This window comes from Sabethes cyaneus, chromosome 3 (assembly GCF_943734655.1).
Source record: "Sabethes cyaneus chromosome 3, idSabCyanKW18_F2, whole genome shotgun sequence".
Lineage (NCBI taxonomy): Eukaryota > Metazoa > Arthropoda > Insecta > Diptera > Culicidae > Sabethes > Sabethes cyaneus.
Genome location: NC_071355.1, coordinates 188,694,868 through 188,716,334, shown reverse-complemented (window position 1 = coordinate 188,716,334; position 21,467 = coordinate 188,694,868). Strand labels below are relative to the sequence as shown.

Below are 21,467 nucleotides of genomic sequence, written 5' to 3'. Positions count from 1 at the left end.
GGGTTAAATTATTGAAAGATAGGAGTTTATAAACGGTTCTTACATTATCGATTATAGAATTATCAAAGTTGACAACGCGATCCTTCACGTCTAAAAGCTGTCCGACCGCCTTTCCAAGAGTTTGTGACTCTTCCTCGAACCGCTCCAACTCGATCCAAGGAGCTGGAACTCCATTTTGATCGATGTGAGATGTTTCCTCCTCCAGCCGATGTGTCAAATCAGTCAGATCGTCAATGAGAATAATCGTACAATTGTCACACACTGAAAACAAAACTCACACTTAATAAAGATATTCCAAAATTTTGTCATTCAATACCTACGCTTGCACTTATAGTTTTGAACGATGTGCTTTGGCTGTTCGCACCGATCACACCGCCGTCCGATGATTCCAGGCTTACAGCGACATTGTCCGCTGTGCGGATCACATTCTTCCGACAGGCAGCCTTCTCGATTGCAATCGCAAAAGTCACACCGACCATCCTCCAAATGTGGAGATCCGTAGTAACCTCGGACACAAGATTCACACAACGCTCCCGTGTAGCCTGGTTTGCAGATACAGCTAACCTCATTTCCGTGCACAACGCAGCCCCTTGCAAAGTTTTTCCTTGTTTCCGGACAGGGACATGGCTCACACGAACCGTAGTTCGGATTGCCGTAGAATCCTTCCGCACAGACCTGACAGAAGTCGCCGCCGGTGTTGTTTCGACAGTTCTGAAATATAACATTTATAAATTGAATTAAATCTTCCTTAAAGAGAAATCCAGTCCAACTCACCAAGCAAACTCCAGTTTCCGAATTACATTCGCTGCTTCGTCCATTACAATCGCAAGGTAGCACCTTCCCAATGTAATCATCGATCGTCTCGGGAACCTTATTCGGTAGTCGTGGCTTAAAACGGTAGTACCCTGGACCGGGATTTTGACAGGAAAGTCCACTATATTGAACCGGGCAAGTACATCGTTCAATACCATAGGCTTGATTGTTGTCCGTTCCTGCCACGTAAATACCCGTATCGAGCGTCACATTCGCCAGCACAACCTGGCGAAAGTCCTCCGTTATGGTTCCACGAACAAAAACGTGCCTCACATCCTGCAGGGCTACCATCAGTACGGCCCTTGTAATCGGTCCCCCATCGTAGTGATTCTTCCAAAGACTCTCGTGTAACCTAGCGGAATGCTGAATAACTTTCTTATCAAAAACAATCCGGTCTTCGTAGTAGTCCAAAACCAGCTCATCGTGAGTGTGCAGCTGCACCAAGGGAAACTGTCGAAGGGAAGCCTCCGGAATGGTCTCATACGCTCCTACAGTGACTAGACTGAAATTCAGAACACCTCCGTAGCTGGTCGTTCGATCCCCAAGAAACTGCGTCGGCAGCTGGAAATACAGCGGGTAGCGAAACGCGCTGTAAGCTCCAATCGAAACATTGCCCGTCGAGCTGGGAATCAAATCAAGGTTGTTCATATTCTTAATCTCCGCATCCTCCCTATTCGTTTTCGTCCCTTCGAGCTGGATCACTACAACGTAATCGAAGTCGAAATCATCCTCGTCCTTTGCGACGTACTCAACGCTCAAGTTGCGTGACCCTGGCAACCGTATCTGACCCCAGGAGAACTCACTCTGCTCGCATTCCTGCGACCGTCCAAAGCAGAAACATCGCGTACAACCATCCGGGTTAACCGACGACAGACCAAACGTGGCCGCCTTGCACTGATCGCAGACCCTCCCAAACACCAGCGGTTTGCAGAGACACTGCCCGTTATCGTCGCATTCACGCGTTCCATCAGGCCTTGCGATCGATCCCTTCTCGTCGCACCCACAACGTCGACAGTTCGGATAGCCGTAATATCCTACGGCACACTCGCTGCACCGTCGCCCTGTGAATCCTTCCTTACAATTGCACTGTCCACCGTGACTGTTGCAGCTCTGCCCTATCGACCCATTGATGTCGCACTCGCAATGCTGGCAACCTCGCTGGAACACATTACCCCAGGTGTTTGCGGTACACGTCCGGCAGTCTGGACCGTGACTGTTCGGTGGACACACACAGCGGCCCGTGTCCGGGTCGCACACATACGCCGGACTGGCACATTCCTCGCATCCTGGAAAGAAGAGAATGGTCGAAATAAGTAAATGTACAGCTAAATTTAGAATCTGCATTTAAATCATTAACAGCTAATCATTGTTTTTGTCTGCCAAATTACACAATCATGAGCTTCGCTCAACTGTGGTCATTATTGCATACTATTTTAACCTTGTGCAGAAAAACAATGATTTGTGTGCTGATCATACATGGTAGTACACATAATTCTGACATAAGTTAAAATGACCTTCTTGCTTAACTAGGTCTGTATATGCATAATTCCTGTTTTATAGCTGACTATGGTTGCACTCTGTGTACCAATCAAGAACGGTAGGAGTGCAGGATTCATTTTGGTTAATGATCTTGTACCGCAAAATAATGAGAACGATGTCTCTGTACTACGCCGAGTAACACAACCTAATATATTCATTTTCTACTTGTTTTTTGCTACACAAAACAGTCTAATAGTGAATTATCTTAAATTATTACCAACTGCAACATAAAAAATGCAATTAAAAACGTTTCGATCATTTCGCAGCTGTTGCACAGAAAATCGGTACATGTGCACATAACAATCATGTTTATAATGCAATGTTTACATCGGCTTCATTAAAATCATTGAGCGGTTAACCAGTGATAACTTTGGAACAAGTAAAAGTGAGCAAAAATGGTCGGATACTCACTTCAAACTCACAAACGCCTCTGATGTTGGATCGATATAAAGCTCGGAATCACACATTTAACCGTGTTTTGTGCAATCAAGACATTAAAAAAGAGCGCTAGAAAACTAAGTGGAACGATGTTAGCGACAGGAACTGCGACTTAATAGATCCAAAGAAGGTCAGAATGGTGTTGATCGAATTCAACCGTCGACATGGTATTTTGATTCAAGATGTGCTAAAGAAGGCCAAAGTTTCAACTTGTTTTGTAAAACATAAAAGCAACAACAGCATGTGGTCGCTAATAATCGCAAGAAAATTGTACAGTACTACTCCGCTAATCCGACAATTTCATGACTCAATAATCCGGCAGTCAAACTAATGTCAGTGGGGGTTTGAAATGTTATGTTGTTTACATCTAGACGTAGACCCAACGACGAGTAGGAAGCGTTCTATGCGCAGCTGGACACAGGACTTCAAAATCGTCATCGGGGATATGAAAGCATGCACAGCGAAACGAACGATAACGGCCAGCGATGCATCAACGTTAGAGCTTTCCGAGGCGTGGTGATCGGAAGCACTTTCTTTCCCCGCAAAGATATCTACAAAGCCACCTGGAGATCACCTGACCAACGAAATTTGAACCAAATCGACCATATTTTCCCAACGCTCCCTCCCCACCAAGGAGAGCTGCGCCCACGCTGGACGAAGTTCTATCTTCCTCTGTGGAGCTAAGCGTTTCTAACCTCAAAGCCGGATGGAGCAGGATGCGCTCGGCCGTCAATGAGGCCGCAACCGGGGAAGAAACTTCGAATGCACCAAAAGATTGGTTTGACGGAAAATGCCAAAAAGCGATAGAGACAGAAAAAAAGCTTGGAAAAACTATCTAAGCATTGCCGCGGGAGAGAATTTGGCCAAGTATCGACGAGCGCGAAATGAGTTTACCTCGATCCTGAGTTGCTAGCTCCAAGCCTTCGCAGACGTCCTTGACATCATTACTAGAAACTTTGGAATGCCGATGGAAATCTACGCCAGACTAAACGTGGAAGCTAGGAGGATTGAGTTACAAATCAATGCGGCGAAACCCAAATATATGGTAGGAAGCGGCTCCAGAAAAAATAACGTTTGCCTCCCAAGCAATGTGACTATTGACGGCGATGCACTGGAAGTGGTTAATGGGTTTATATATTTGGCATCTCTGGTCACCGTCGACAACAATACGAGTTTAACGAGGAATTCAAGCTGGAAGTTGAGCCTACTTTGCACTCCGCAAGACGCTTCGATCAAGGAGCATACACCGTCGCACAAAACTGACGATGCAGAAAACGCTAATCAGACGGACGAAAAATGTTGCGAATTTTTTTTTGACGGAATACAAACGGAAAGCGGAGGGTGGCATAGGCGTATGAACCACGAGCCCAACCAGATTCAAGCCGACATGCAGGCGTCAAAACAAGTGGCCCATGACCGAGTACAGTGGAGAGGAGTTTTTGATACGGCAAGAGGCATTCCGTCTGTATGCAGCTAGAAGAAAAAGAAGAACAAGAACAAGAATGAATACTCGCGCCATACATTACAGCGATCGAGGAACCAAGTTTCGAGCGACTAGTAAGGAGCTTCGGACAGGAATTCAACAGCTCGACCACCATAAGTTGGTCGAAGAGTTCACCTAGAGAACTGAGCTGAGAAACTGACCATACCACTCAATAACTCGCATCATCAAACCAACGACACTCACTGAAGATACGAAATGTGTGTCGTTGGTTTAGATGACAGATGCTCCCGACCTACTGAGTTACTTTGTCCAGTCTCTCAGTTCAGTTCTCTCAGTTTACGGTTGATGGATGGTTGATGGGAGCGGTCGATCAGTACAGTCAAGAAAAATCTGACCGTATTACAATCGAGCGGATGGCCAATGAGGATTGCCGATGTACGACTGTATTAGTGGTTTGTGTGCATCGCATGCAAATTTTCGATTCGAAAAAAATGCAGATGCAAACAAACTGTATACGTATACGCACCGAAGTGTGCGTGCGATAAATGTCAGTAATCTAAATAGACGAGCGGAAGTTGAAAACATTGTCAATTCACGACCCCTAAACGATATACCGGTTGTAACTAACTCCTCCCCGTGTTTTAATGCCGAATGAAATTCTTCTTTCGAATGAAAATGAACAGCTTGAGATTTTGAACACTATTCAACGATAATCCTATGCTGTTGAAGAATAATTATAGACAATCACAACTTATGGTGGACAGATTTTGGCAGCAGGGGGAGCGAGACTATCTTCCCAGTATCACCCGTCGCACACTGAACCTCTACAGTTGATCCAATATTCGTCAGTGACATCGTAGTGATAGGCAACCTGACATTCCCAAGAAATTGCTGGTTTAAGCGATGGACAAATGCGTCGCGTTACAGCACAGGTTGCTTCCGGGGTATATCCGAGCGGTCTGCAGAATGACGTAGCTGTTACTCGACATAGGCGTTATTCAGAATCCGCTATAGGAAATTTCTTCGCGCATTCCGGGGGAGTGTTGACTGCGCCCTGGTGAGATGTAAGACTCGAAGATGAACCTTCGATAAATAATATTGATCGTAACTCGAATAACCCGTAACCGTATAACCCATATAACCCGTAACCCGAATTGATCATCACATCTCGCTTAAAAAAGTTTTACGTTTGGGAGCTTCACAGCAGTTTGTTTCGTGGCTAAAATCATTCTTGTGTGAGAGAGTTCTGCAAGTTAAACTTGGATCGGTTTTATCAACTACATTTACAAACAAATCTGGTGTACCGCAGGGTAGCAAGCTTAGCCCTCTCCTTTTCATCATTTTCTTCAATGACGCAGCAAATGTCTTAGGAAAAAGTTGCCGACTAGTTTACGCCGATGACGATTCGTTGCATCGAGGATTGTTATTGTCTCCAGTTTTTATTAGATAAATTTGTGACGTGGTGTAAACTAAATTCGGTAATAGTAAGCATTGCTAAGTGCCAGGTGATTACATTTCATCGAATTCAATCGCCTATTATTTTTGAGTATAGTATTGATGGGCAGCGTTAAATAGAGTCGACTACGTTAACGATCTTGGTGTTATCCTGGACTGTAAGCTGACGTTTGATAGGCACCGAACGGAAATTGTTTCTAAAGCGAGCAAGCAACTTGGGTTCATCGCAAAAATAGGCCGGGATTTCAAAGATCCTCATTGTTTGAAAGCTTTGTACTGCTCCCTGCCTGCTTACGTCCCCTACTTGAAAACGCATGCGTGGTCTGGACTCTACACCAGCTTTCATGGAACTTGCGCATCGAGCGTGTGCAGAGAAGATTTCTACGCCTGGCATTGAGGGACTTACCCTGGCGAGATCCAAATAACCTTCCGCCTTATCCGGATCGCTGTCGTCTGCTTGGACTGGATACCCTTGAACGGCGTCGCAAACTTCAACAGGTATTACTCGTGGCCAAAGTGCTGAATGGCGACATTGACTCGCCGAAGCTCCTGTCCATGATGAACTTCCGTGCATCGCAACGTGTATTAAGACCATCTTCCATGCTAGTAAACGATTTTCACCGTACAAACTTCGGCTTTTTCGAACCCGTAGCGTTCAGTGTAAGGTTATTCACTAGTATTGAGCATCTGTTCGAGTTCGGCGAACCTTCGCACTTGTTTAAAAGCAAAATTACTAGGTCCAGTGCAATTTGATTGTTATGTTAGTTCATTAAGATAAATTTTGTCAGATGATATAAAATAAAAATAAATACATAAATAAACTACACCCATGCTCACGTTAGGGATCGTTTTGTCAGTAAAGGGTAAATAAAGAACAGTATAAAGTAAAGAAATTATAACAAGCAAAAAAGAAATCTAAGTAAAAGCTATTTCTAAAGTCTAAACTAAGAGTAAGTTTAAATAATCAGAGGAAGTGTACTCATAACTTTTAGCTTGAGCGAGAATGGAAGGTGAGAATAATAAAAATCTAATAGCATTTAATGACCGAAAGTTCGCTGGATTGTCGGATAAAAATTAATCTTACTAGAAGCGAACAAATTCTGCATACAATTCTCAATTCTGCATACAAAATTCTTTCCCGCATCCTGTTTCTCGGACTGAGGTCGTTGCGAATTACTAGTGGCGAATACCAGTGCGGTTTTCGAGGGGACGCTCCACGACGGACCAAATGTTCACCTTGCAACAGATCCTCGATAAATTTCTGGAATTCAACCTGCAAACTCACCATTTGTTTATGGACTTCAAGGCGGCGTATGATTCAGTTAAACGAAATGAGCTGTGGCAGAATTTGCTTGAATGTGGTTTTCCAACAAAACTGATCAGACTGATACGTGTTACCCTTGATGGTTCAAAATCAAGCGTCAAGATAGCAGGTGAGACATCGGACTAGTTTGTAATGTTAGATGGTTTGACGGAAGGTGGCGGACTATCGAATTTGCTGTTCAAAATTGCATTGGAAGGTGCTTTTCGACGGGCAGGCGTACAGAGAAGCGGTACCATCGTCACGAAATCTCAAATACTCCTAGGGTTTGCGGACGACATCGATACAATCGATGTTAACCGTAGAGTTGTGGAAGAAGCGTACACGCATCTTAAAGAGGCAGCTTAGAGGATAGGATTTATCATAAATTCTACCAAAACAAACTATATGGTGGCTGCTAGAGAGCGTGGTATCCTTTCGGGTGTTGGAACAGCCGGATGAAAGACCTGCGAAAACTATATTTAGCAGAGAACCCGGCAAAGGCCGACGGCTTCGAGGCAGACCACGTATTCGTTGGACAAGCGCTGTTGACATTGATGTTAGAGCAGCGGGAGTTAGGGGCGACTTGAGAGAGGCAACCCAAGACCGAGAAACGGAAAAAAATTTTCCTGAGTTCGACATGGATTCGATAAAAGGATTGTCGCCGAAAAAGTAAAAAGTAAGTAAGTATGAAACAAAAAAAAAACACTTAAAGTAGATCTAACCTAAAGTTACTCTATTACCGCCATTCTATTATTTTATTTTATAATTTATAAACCTGCGACTTAAGGGAATAAATTCATAATACTAACGGCTATATTGGTTTACGGAACAGTAATAATATTGCAAATCGAGTGATAACCAAAGATTCCCACTCATTCGCGAGCAAGTGTAAGAAGCATAGCATCCAACGCTTGCTCCACTGATGAAGACATACGGTGTATAGTTACTATATATATATATAGTTCGGCGGATAGAAAGCCAGGCGAATTGGCATCCCTGATTTTTGAAATTAAATTTGAAATTTTGGAGAAATGTACAGGGTTTTACGGAAAATAATCGCTAGCGGGTGTTGAAAATGACTAGTTCTTTGAAAATAAAGTTTGTTTATTAACATTACTCCCACAATTCGAATTTTGAAAAACTTCTCCGCTTTTGACTTTGATTGGCTCCCGATTTTTGCATCCGCCGAACTATATATATAGTAACTATAGTACGGTGCTACATAACATTATGCTGGTTACACACTTTCGAGCGCATAGCCTTGTAGCGTCTTTCTGCACAGCTCGCTCGCGAGGCAAGCCGATACTAAGAGCTCGAAAGGGCGACCGGCATCTTGCGAAGTATGGATACAGATTTTGCTTTACTTATTTTTTTTCTTCATTCTATGCGCACATGCGGGTAAGAGTGACAACTGACCAACTGACGACACTTGCCGACGACTGTGGCTGATAGTGTATTTAACTATTTTAATTTGCAAAAACTCGTGCAAAAACAATGCGTGGGAAAATAAAAAATGGAGAATACCCAATCAATGTGTATTCGTTAGAATGCGAACGCTCGGGTGAGAAAATCAGACCACACAAGTGCGAGTTTCGTAACACTTGATTAATATAACCCTACTTTTTTAATGTGTTCACAATCTAATCACTTTTCCTGTATTAGATCTTTATTCTATCATTCTAATTTCTCGTAAGTCGTAGGCAAGCTAGTGGATTAATGCTTTTGCAGTGAACGTTTTGGTATCAGTACATAGAAAAAGCTGAAATTTTTCCTTTTCAATTAGCTTATTATCTACTGTTTATTTATTACGTGTCAGAACAGGAATCTATTTATATAAGAGGCTGATGTCTGTACCGAAAACCAGGTCTCTGACAGGACGTCATAATAGGCTTATCGGTAACTAAAAACAGGTCCCTGACAGGACGTCATGCTTTCGTAGTAATGGGTTGTATTCTCAGTCACCTCACTGGTCGCCTGCTGGACTGCTCGATTGCTGAACTGGTTGACTAGACTGCTCGACTGGACTGGTCGATTAGACTGCTCAACTGAACTGCTCGACTGAACTGTTCAATTCGACTGCTCAACTCAACTGCTTGATTGGACAGATCGACTTGACTGCTTGACTGAACAGCTCGATTTAACTGCTCGAGTGGACTACTCAACTTAACTACTCGATTCGACTGCTTAACACATTTGCTTGACTTACTACTCGACCCGACTGCTCGACTTAACTGCACGATTGAACTGCTCGACTGGACTATTCGATTCGAGTGCTCAACTGGACTGCTTGACTGGACAGCATGATTTATCTGCTCGACTCAACTGTTCGATTCGACGCTCGACTCAACTGCTCGATTCTACTGCTTGATTCCACTGCTCGACTGGATTACTCGACGCAACTGCTCGACTCGACTGCTCGAATGAACTGTTTGACTCTACTACTCGATTGGATTATTCGAATCAGCTGCTCAACTTAACTGCTCAACCCGATTGCTCGATTCAACTGCTCGACTAGACTACTCAATTTGATTGCTCGACTCAACTGATAGCTTGATTCAACAGCTCGACTTAACTGCTTAACTTAGCCACCCAACCCGACTGCTCGATTCAACTGCTTGACTTAACTGTTTAATTCGACAGGTCGACTTAACTGCTCGAGGCTACTGCTCGGCTCGACTACTCGACTGAACTGCTCGACTAAACTGTTCGACTTAACTGCTCGTCTGAACCGCTTGACCCGACTGCTCGGCTAGACTGCTCGACTCAACTGTTCGACTAGACTACTCGATTCAACTGATCGACTGGACTACTCGACTTACCTGCTCGATTAAACTACTCGACTCGAATGCTCGGTTCAACTGCCCAACTCGACTGGACTGCTTGACTGAACAGCTTGATTTAACTGCTCGACTATATTGCTCGATTTGACTGCTCGACTCAACTGCTTGACTTCTGTTTGATGCGACAGCTCGACTTAACTGCTCGACTGGACTACTCGACTCAACTGCTCGACTCAACCGCTTGACTCAACTGCTCGATTCGACTGCTGGAATGAACTGCTCGACTCGACTGCACGAATGAGCTGCTCGACTCAACTGTTCGACTTAACCGCTTGACCCGACTGCTTGACTAAACCATTCGATTCGACTGCTCGACTCAAGTGCTTGATTGAACTAATCGATTCAACTGCTCGACTGGACTACTCGCCTTAACTGCTAGATTAAATTGCTCGACTAGACTGCTCAATTTAACTCCTCGACTTGACTACTCGACTCGACCACTCGATTCAACTGCTCGACTCGACTGCTCGACTCAACTACTCGACCGGGCTGCTTGACTGAACAGCTTGATTTAGCTGCTCGACTAGACTGCTCGATTTGACTGCTCGACTCCACTGTACGACTCGACTGCTCGACCCGGCTGCCTGATATCATATGGTCGGTGTTAAATCAGACCGGACCAAGTCGCAAAATTTTAAAAAATGAAGTAATGATAGCAAACGATCAAGAATTTTTTAAGCAACATTTTACTCTAATCAGACTACAAAAATGTTGCAAATTTTTTACTCAGTTAAATAAAATCCAATACGAACGTAAAAACCATTTGTTTCAGTTTCCGGCTAGCACTCGTTTATGTACAACATCTTAGAGCTATAATATGCAATATAAGAACTCAAACAACTAATACAAAGATTAAACATCTTCGCAAACACTGGCCAATGGAATGTATCCGCAGTTTTCGGAATTCTGAACAGACATTTATATTTTCCGGATCGTAAGATTCGGGCTCAATTAGTAATAAATAAATAATAATTTTTAAAGGAAAAACTGCATCTTTCTTCATTGAATGTTCAATGTTGACTGAATGTTTAAGTTAAATCTTTGCGAGATTACTTAAAACTATATAAATTTTCAGCCTGAGGATTTACGATCTGAATATATATTCAATTTTGTTATGTTTTGCTACTTATATTATATCACAACTCTACTTACTCTTGCATCCGTGACTAGAAAATCCATAGTAGCCCTGCTGGCATCGGTCGCAATTCGTGCCCTCGACACCGATTTTGCAGAAGCACTGGCCCGTGTACATATCGCACTCCTCGTGGTCACTTCCATTGGGATCGCAGCTGCATTTGATGCAACCGGAACCGGAATCCACATTCCAGAAGCCAGGCTTGCACCGGTTGCACTGACGGCCCTCCACGAATGGCTTACAGACGCATTGGCCACTGTGCTGGTTGCAGATCCGCTTGACCGAACCCTGGATATGGCAGTTGCAACCTGCGGAAGAGAAGCAGAAGACAACGAAATCGTTAGGTAAATTAAAACAATGTTATGAGTTATGATATTGAGATATAGAATCTAACGATGAATCATACTATAAACACACAGGTCGGGTAGAGCCTGCGCCAGACATTAGATTTTGATCGGCGTTTATTACTCACTCACAACCCTTGAGACTGTTTCTCACCCGCACCGCTCGAATGACTAGACTAAAAACAAAATTTACTCGCCAAAAGCACATTTTTTTCTTATCTCGACAGCTAACAACCCCGGAGAGAATTCCGGACGAGCTTCTAAAACAAACCCACCGAGCGTACCTACCATGTCTAGGCAGATAACAGAATCAGTCACTCGCTAGTATACTGAACCGCCCGGCGAAGGAAGCTGCTTAAATAAAGCATTCGTTGTCATCTTACGACCAGTAGCAAACCAGTACGGATATCAAAGACAGGGTAGTGCCACACAGTATCTATTCGAGGCGAGAAAATGTCACGCTGCGTAGAATGGCTTCAGGAAAATCGGAAGTATCTAGCTCAGAACAGCACGTTGGCGGCAGGTTAGAATAATTTTATTAGTGGATGAAAAGTGTAGTGCTAATTGTTTGTCTACCTAATTTAGGGATGTTGACTCTAATGGCTACCGGACTGATGATTGGTTCCAACATATTCAACGTCAACTCGCAGCATCAGCCGTGGGATACCGAGATGCACTCGTTTTGGGCTCATCTGATAGCGATCACTTTCTACTGGTCGGGAGTTCACGGATCGCTCGTTGGCGGATTGCTCGTTGATCGCTACGAAAAGAAATCGATTTCGGTGAGTTTTTTTTACTACGCACTTTATGGTTCTGAAACTATGGGTAGTTAACGGTCTCCTAATTTGTAACAGGCGCTCTATCTATCGTTGGCCATTATCGGTAATATCGTGCTAATCGCCGTTCCGGATAATTGGATAGGCGTTGTGTTTGGACGTGTCATTCTTGGAATGGCCCACGGAATCGTCTATGTGGTAGTCATTATCCATGCCGGTGAAGTTTCCATTAAAGAACGCCGTGGTTTCAACGTTTCAACAGTGAACCTGTGTGTAATGATAGGTATTTTAACGTACGGATTTTTCGGACCTATGGAAAATTACGGATATGGCATGCATCCCTTAAGACTCGTTGGAATATTGGGACTTTGTCTGTGCCTACTGGCTGGCGGCTGTGCTCTATTTCTAACCCAAGAATCGCCATTATTTTTGATCCGAAAAGGACGCGATGCAGATGCAATTGAACTGATGAAAGCATATCGGCGCGAATCGACGGAAACATCGGAGATACAAAGAGAGTACAATTCATTTAAATCTATGCTGATGGATGAAGAAGGATTCAACAAATCAGTTCATAAAAATGGTAATTATCGTCCATTTTTCCTGTTGGGATTTTGCAAGGAAGCGGCCGTATTTTCATTCAACATGGCGCTGAATGTGGTTAGACTTCACATCTTGAATGAGCTATTCGAAGACTACAGAGTATCAGCAGCAATAATCATGACAATTAGAATAGTAATCGGAACGCTTGGCTTAGCGTACATCGACAGATTTGGTCGCAAAATTCCAATGGTATTATCGACACTGGGTAGTGGTTCAATACTTGCCATTTTAGGATTATGTTACTTAGTGTCAGATCATGTTCACCGAGATTTCGCTATAACGGCGATACTCATTTACGAAGTGGTTGCTTCCGCCGGGCTCACTTTCGTTCCAGACGTGTACAGCTCGGAATCGATCTACCCCAAGAAGAAAGCCATGTCGGTTGCGCTTGGCATTCAAGTGAAGGAAAGTGCTTCCCAGCTTATGTTCCTTTCGTTGGCATCCTCATGGGATTTGAATAGCGATTACTATCGCGGAACTGTCATGATGATATGTGGTGTTCCGTTGATGGTATTTTCAGCGGTATTCTACCGATGGCTACCGGAAACAGCAAACCTATCGCTTCGCCAATCTCAAAGAAAGTTTTTGCTGCGCCGAAAGGAATTGAACAGTGGCTTGAACGAAGAAATTTAAAGCAAAATAAACTTTCAACCCGGGACCAGTTTATATAAAGAAAAAATTATCTCCGAAAATGCAAATATAAGTCAGCGATTGTATCAATCCACGCCAAAGGGCTTGAGCAAATTATCCGAAAGTAATTTATGGGTGCCTAATTACAAGGCTGCTATGCAGCCTGGACGCGGTGCGAGAGGGTCAGCTCTTGTAACAAGGGCCAACAACAGTATTGCCAAATTTTTAAAATCAGAGGAAGGACGCAATGAATGGTGTCGCTTGCGCGCAGAGGAAAACAGCCAGATCAGTCACCGCCGATAAAAGTGTGCTGGACCGTTCGTTCGCGATCTGCCACGGCTGACCAGAAGTTCGTGTCACTCATAAATCTTGGATGGAAGCAATTTCCCTATGGGGTAGAGCATGTGACCACTGGGCGGCCGGAGTGCAATGGGGAAGCGAAACTAGCAGACGAACCGATTATGAATTTCACTCGAGTGTTTATTTTCCATTTTTTTTCGGGACATAAATCTCTTTCTCCAGTGTTTCGGATGTTTTCTTCTCGATCGTAAATCTGGAACTTTTATCGTTACAAATATGTTAACTTATCGACATGATTGATGGTGTATATTTAATAAATCAAATATTTGGAAAACATGGAAAATTGATGTGATAAAGAAATTGCAAAATCCAGCAGTAACAGTGATTGATAGGTGAATGTTGAGCGAAAACTTGAATCCAAATAAGAAATTCTGTACCAATATTATCAATTGATGGCGTATTATGGCAAAGCTACACACAATATTGCACAGAGTAGAATAAGTACATTATTAAACAAGTTTGGTGAAGAGGTAGAAAATCAGCGAAACTTTAATGAGAGCACGAGTAAAAAAGAATTTCTCAATTTAAATCTACTACTATCACAAATTCATACTCAAGTGATTCGTATTTACCTTAAAATAGATTGTAACATTTACTTGTAATAAATTCCCTTGTATAGTAATATTTCAATAGATATGTATACGTACGCTTTCTTTCTCTGAAGTTCTCCAGATTCGGAAATATGATCAGAGCCTTTAGAACGTTGAGATTGCAATTTATTGACTACTGATCTCTAGCATTGAAAGTGTTTTGAATTTCGAAACTATTACAAATGCGAAACGAATGTCAATATTTTCTGACTATGAATTATAAAATAAATCGAGTGTAAACAATCCCCGTTCCAGAGATTACACTATCGTTCTGTGACATAAGAAACTTTCAAACTGGAGCACATTTCTTTAACATGAATGAACAAGACGAAAACTACGATCCTCAACTTATCGCAAATCCGCTAATTGACCATCACGTCATAAATCACCGCTCGGCCGGACGCAACACAATCAAAACACGTACCAGTCGATTTCCTCAATTGCCTGGCAAGATTTGCAACGGTCCGTTCCGTGCAAAACAAACTGACAGATCGACACAAATAGAATCGCGGGCGAAGTGGCGGAATTGTTGCACTAGCCTCCTTGGCTTGGGTTCGCCTGTGCAGCCCCACAACCAACCGTGCGACAACCATCTATCCGTCCATCATCGTCGGCAATATGTGTAAGCCGTCAGTCACTTTTACGCTGCCATTTGCCCGGGACCGTAGAGTGCCGAATGCCTACAGAATCAGTCAGCCAGCCAGCCGGCGGCGTAGCCCCAGTTGTTGTGGTCTCGCACACGCGATCCAAGCCAAGCTCTGCGCGCGCGGTAGCATCACGAAGTTCAATATGTCAGACGATAACGTGCCTACAGCCAGGCCACCGCTTCCTGTGTAGGTACACGCTGGACCGGCCGGGCTGCTTCGCCGGAAGGAGCAAGGTGTTTGTGTACGGTCTTAACGCGATAAAACGTGCAACGGCACACGGCTCTGTGCTATCACATGGAAGTCTGTTCGAGTGCAAGATATGCAATACAACTAGTCGAGCGATTATCCACGTCAACAAGTAGAACGTGCCGGATCGTTGACAAGGGCTGCTTCAATAATGTAGAATGGCGATCGGTTTGACCAAACCCACAATTGACGGTAGTTTTGCCGCTGAAAAATAATAAGATTATTCTATTGTGATTTCAGATTTTGGTTGTATAAACTTTCTTGATTATTGTGATATCAAAACCAAAAACGAAAGAAAGATTTTTTTGTTTCCCGGCATAATACAGCGCATTATCGCATTAATATATTTGTTATATAAATATTCACTCATTGGATTCTGCTTCCAAATGATATTAAAAACAGAAACACAACGCAGAAAAAAAGATATCAATCACTGGATATTTCCCTGTGCCCTGCCCGCTAATATCAGGGAAACAGCAATAGTATCAGTTGATGTTTTTAACGCTCATTGCTCACAAAGTTCATACAATGTATTGGGTTGGTAGATTTAAACCGCGCGCTTTTCGAACTTTAATGCCTAAACCAACCCGGTAACAATGTGACAGCTCCCATACTAATCAAACGTACCTAAAACTGCTGGTTCATGGTTCACGACAGATGTTTGAAAGCGGCGTAAATATCGAAGAAAGAGTTTATTATCATTTGTTTTGGCATAAAATCCCTTGTGCATATAAGATCTGAATTGGTTTATTATTTCAATAGAGTATTTTACGAACTGACAACATTATGTCAAGTATCAAAACGTTTCCGTGGTAATGACAATAGAAGCATACCTGGTTCTTCTGTCATAATAACATGCTCTATTTGGTTCTGTCAAGTAACAGAGTGTTTTTTGTACAACTGCAACGATCTCTATTGCTTGGATTTACTCTTGAATTTTGCTTAACTTGTTCTGTTAATGACAAAATCGATCCAGCAATCATGAAAGAGCATTTCATTTTGAATTGCGCAGCGGATAACTTTCAATGAAACACGCAATATTTAAATACTTTAGAGCAGACAACTCGTACACAAGAGTGACAATCTTGTAATAAACACCGCTTTTTATCTTGTAAACAAATCAATCAAACAACCCACCAAGAATTCAAACAGTTTTACCGAAAACATGAAACATTGCTGAAATAATCAATACGCACCTTTCAAATCGTTGTCCAGACAGCTTTTTGCGTTCACATTTAACGTAACAAAAATTAACATTTCCTTTGGAAATCGAAGGTGCGTCAATTTTGACCGGCACGTAAAAACGATCATCGCGACATTTTTGACACTGGCGGGTGTTATGGGAAACTGTTAATAACTGTCACTTTGTTACGGGGTAGGCCTAAACACATTTAAACCAAATCACGAGAAAATATTATGGTTTCGTTCAGCTTCAATAAGGTTTTGCAAGGTGACGTCACGAATGAACCGGAATGAACGCAATTCACCCATTTGACAGCCACTCGTGGTTTGTTTACTATTTGTTAGGCGAACGCGATATGCATACAATGGAGTTAAACGTTTTAAAAGCGTATTATCCAGCAGTGTCGCCCTCCAAACTACTCGGAATGGCAGTTTTTGTGCTTTTCTGACTTGCCGTTAAGGCCTTAAGCAATATTCAGTTTCAACTTGTTAACCCATGTTCCAAGTCCATGTAAACAAACCACTAATAGACGTCAAAGAAGTGAGGTTATGCTCGCCCGTGCAAAACCTTATACCAGAACCGTATATTCGCACCTTACGCTTGAATTCACTCATAAGGTTCTGTACAACTACTGGCTGCAGCTTCTTCTGTACGGAAACCCACTTTTTCTTCGTGCTTCGAAATTTGAGTTTTGCGAATAGCGAATCGTAACCTCCCACATTAACTTCCCCAGCAGTAACTCTTTACCAAATAGTTGACCACTGAGAAACCTGCCAACGTAATTCGCAATGTTTCAACTTCGGACTTATTCCGACAACGTGAAACATGACCTGTACTCGAAACATAAATTAACCATTTTACGTTTTGTTTCTAACATCGAAAACATTCGATTTTCACGAAACAAAACGAAATGGTGAACCACCCTATAGCTTGCTATAAAAGCTCCGTATGAATTACGCACACATATGTACTCGCGAACAGCAACGAAAGAAATGTCAAAACGAATGTAAACAGTGCCGGTGTTGTGTATTTGCTGCTGACGAATATATCGTGAAAAACAGGTAAGTGAAATGAAATATGGGACAAATTTACATGAAACGAGTAAATTGTCCCCCACTAATTCGTATTAATATTGCAGTGGAGGAATTCATCATCTCCCCGAGGACCACTGGATCGTTTCCCTCAGGGCGCCTACGGTGGCCGATGACTTGGAGGGGCCGATCGACAGCTTATTATATTATTGAAGGATGATGCCAGGAACACCGATGGATACAGGATAAACATGCCAGGAAAGTTGACGCCAATTTACAGGTGAGTGTCTAAACAGAATACTAATGCTTTTTTCTGTAAGAGCAACCGGATTACGGACATTAAAGAAGGTTCAGAGAGGCGCCCTACATTATAGTATGTAAATAGTGGCCCATAAAAAATAAACAACCCATGAATTATCCTACCATAAACTTCCACAAACTAAATTCACTAACCCTAGATATAAATATAGGAAACTAATATTAGACTTAAGCAAAAGTATGTATCATTTTCCAAAATTTTAAATAATACACAAAATGTCAAATAAATAAACAAATATTAATTATTCAACTAACAATTAAATGTACAAGTAAATAAATGAATAAACATGCAAACTATTTACAAAATTTACAAGTTTAAATGATACTAACCCTAATTAGAAATAGGTTTAGCAGGCAAGAATATACCAGTAGTAGTAGGTACTAACTTAGTTCTTTAAGACTCGATGTAGTTGTACCAAACTAACATCACTTTTAGCGTAAAGGGAAGTTTGTCCACTTCGTTATGGTTTCCCCAGTCCACTGTTATTCCGAAATTCCCATGGCGACAAGTTTCGCCAGAAATTTTTGACCATGTTCGTTCGTTACTAGCACGCACCCAGGGATTATCGTCTGTGGGCGTCCCGAAGTGGCGTGTCTAGCACCGACTTTACAGAAATTTTCCCTTTTACCATTGATAGAGGTCTGTTCCTTTTCTCCATTACCAAAGGTCTCTCGAGCGTCTTAGCATCGAGGGCCCACAGTAGATGACAGGTTTTGTGAGGGCCGCAGTGGTCTGCGGGACCTTAGTAATGGAGGAGAGTACACCGCTATTCTATATTTCGAACGGATTTGTATTTCGAACGAAATTTCCGCCAGCAAAATCAAATGGGCAAAACATCTCGTTCGAAACAAGTCGAACGAAATAAACACCCATATTCTGTATTTCGAACGAGTTGAAATATTTTGATCGACTTGGCAAATATTTCGTTGTTTTTTCATATGAAGATCTTTCGTTCGTGCCGCTGTTTTCTTCTAACGAAGTGTCAGTTTCGAACGAAACATAAACCCGTTCGAAATACAGAATAGGGGTGAAAGATTCGTACGAAACACAGAATAGGGGTGTTAGTACCATTCCTGGGTATCCTTTGAATAAATAGATCCGGCCAGAAGGTCGTAAGGCCCTCGTATTGCTTCAACAAAAGAAGCAGACGCTTCTGTAGATATTCCTAGAGGTAGATCTTGGCTTATTTCTTGGTATTGAAAGTGAATGCTGAAGCCAATCATCGGAGTGGAACTGTCGACCGGAAAGTACGTGGTAAGATTTTGAAGACCATCAAGAGGAATCCCAATCTGTCGGACTGCGATTTGGCCAGAAAATTCGGTGCTTCCTATAGTGCCGTAAGGAGAATTCGACACCGGGAAGAAATCAAGTCGTATCGAGCTAGCAAACAGACAAACCGAACCATAAAACAGAATAGTGTGGCCAAAATCCGTGCTCGAAAGCTTTACGACCGGGTGCTAACGAAGTTTGACGGGTGTCTTCTGATGGACTATGTCAAGGGTGACGGCTCGGAGGAATGTTTCAAGCAAATTTAAATTTGTTTTTTCCGACAAATTTACACGAAAATTTATGATTTGGCAAGGTATTTGCAGCCGTGGCAGAAAAACGATAGTTTTCGTTACAAATAAGACAATGACGTCGGAACTGTACCGAAAGGAGTGTCTCCAAAAACGAGTTTTGCCGTTCATTCGATCCTACCACCATCCCGTGATGTTTTGGCCAGATTTGGCAAGCTGTCATTACAGCAAAGTCCTTCAAGAATGGTATGCATAGAAAGCGGTCCAGTTTGTTCCGAAAGACCTTAACCCACCCAATTGCCCCCAGTTCCGCCCCATTGAGAAATACTGGGCAATCATGAAGAGAAGACTCAAGGCAAAGGGAAAAGTTGTCAAAGACATCAATCAGACCTGGTGAAATAGGATAGCCAAAACGATGGACGAAAAAAGTGTGCGCCACCTAATGAGCCATATTACAGGAAAAGTTCGAGAATTCCTTCGAAACCGTGACGAATAATTTTATCCGTATTTTTCTTAAAAGTATGAAGAAAATGCTACATTTGCGTAAGACAAGATCTTGAATTCAATAATAAATAACTGAAATACACGCAATTGCTTCTGTTCCTATACTATCTGAAGCAAGCTTTATGCAACAAAAACCAACAGAAGACATTTAATTCCTTAACACGAAAGACAAACGACTAAGAACGGGCACATGTACATACAATATACAATCTAAATAACAATTTACATCTAACCAACAATACACATTGTAGCAATCCTAGAAAAAGGCTTATATACAAAGCCGAAACGTGGAAAAGTATTAAAAAAACTGTTCTAATTTCTAAAAGCACAAGCCAGACAAAAAGTAAAAATTAACATCAAAAAGACACCAGTCGATAGAATACATTTTATACCTGCATCTCTGATTCGTACTTTGTATTTATTGATGGATGTGGCAGTCATGTATAATTATACGAATTAAAAAGTAAAATAAATATTTGGCCTTTCAGCCCCAAGAAAGGACAAGACAATCTCAACGCCTTTTTCCAAAAAATTTTCGTAAGAAATCCAGCGACGTAGTACTGTTATTCTTGTTTAATTATGACAGTACCTCACATGACAGGTTTAGTGATCGTGCAATTTTGTTGCGCAAATTTTGTAAAACACAATTTTGTAAAACACATGGTACCGTTTTACCCCTTGCAACCCAAAAAAAAAAAAAATTGAAGAAAAAATAACAAACTGACCTAAGACGTATGATCTAATCTCACCAAGCATAGCGCGATATCATTTCGATCGATCTGCTGATAATGTATACAATCCAAACCGAACCAGACATCATTTTTCAAGTGGGTTTGAATTGGGAAATTCATTGCGGAGGTAAGCAAACCGAGAGCACGCAAAGCGGTATAAACATAATCTGATCTCAGATTTTGGAGAAGAAAATTCAAATCCGGCAGCGCGGATGAATCTGTACTTACGAATCGAAGCATGAAAATCATCACCGATTCAGGTAAATCGTAACTGGGTGTATATTTACGTTGTTACCATATGCATTAGAAGCTGCTTCCCGTCGGTTACGAGGTGTTCAACTGCGCCAGAAGGCCAAACCCCGGGTATATGGGGGTTTTGACGGCGTGGCGGTGTGCCTCCTTTTTTCGCTGACCCGAATGTTAAATGGTTTCAAGTAGAAGATAGGTACCTTGGTGCCGCGGAAAAGCAAACGGATGGCGAACTTTATTTGTTCTTCTTGTTCACACCGCTAAACATGCTGCTTGGCTGCCTCTCGGCTGTTTACTCGGGAGCTGTTTCTGTCAGTCTATGGATGAACAAATTTTTTTATTGATGTTTGTCGAATATTTATTTCGGTTAGCTAAAAACACTTTTGCGTGCGTTTCGTGTGCTTACCGGAAATCTTGGAAATAAAAATTACAGATGCTAGACAATGTCACTTATATTTTAAGACCTAGCTCTCAAGATTGGTTCTGGTTTCGGTTTTTGAAAAGTCTGGTCGATGCAAATGTATCAATTAAATTAAATCGTAAAATTTTTAAAGTACTAAATCTAAACTGGCTATAATTTCTGTATTCAGGTCATTGAGGGTATCACCATTTTATTATTTGTAACGTCCAACAACATGACAACACTGTATTAAATTTTATTAGCGCCAGTTCTTTTTACGTTAAACTTACTTCTTAAAGGAAAAAAATGCTTTTGAACTGAGCACACTTCAACGTTTAATCTTACCAGACAGTTTTCGACAGCAGCGCCG

At 42.1% G+C, this 21,467-nt stretch overlaps 1 protein-coding gene across 3 annotated transcripts in view; it reads right to left on the bottom strand.

Moving 5' to 3' along the window:
* Nucleotides 1-21,467, bottom strand: part of LOC128741199 (laminin subunit alpha-1) — a 109,990-nt gene that overhangs the window by 14,863 nt on the left and 73,660 nt on the right. For all 3 annotated transcript variants that reach the window (XM_053836828.1, XM_053836827.1, XM_053836829.1), the window contains exons 3-6: nt 10,985-11,275; nt 775-2,099; nt 321-711; nt 44-261 (exon numbers count right to left, since the gene is read on the bottom strand). In XM_053836828.1, the coding sequence (XP_053692803.1) occupies nt 44-261; nt 321-711; nt 775-2,099; nt 10,985-11,275 (2,225 nt within the window). The remainder of the gene's footprint in view (nt 1-43; nt 262-320; nt 712-774; nt 2,100-10,984; nt 11,276-21,467) is intronic.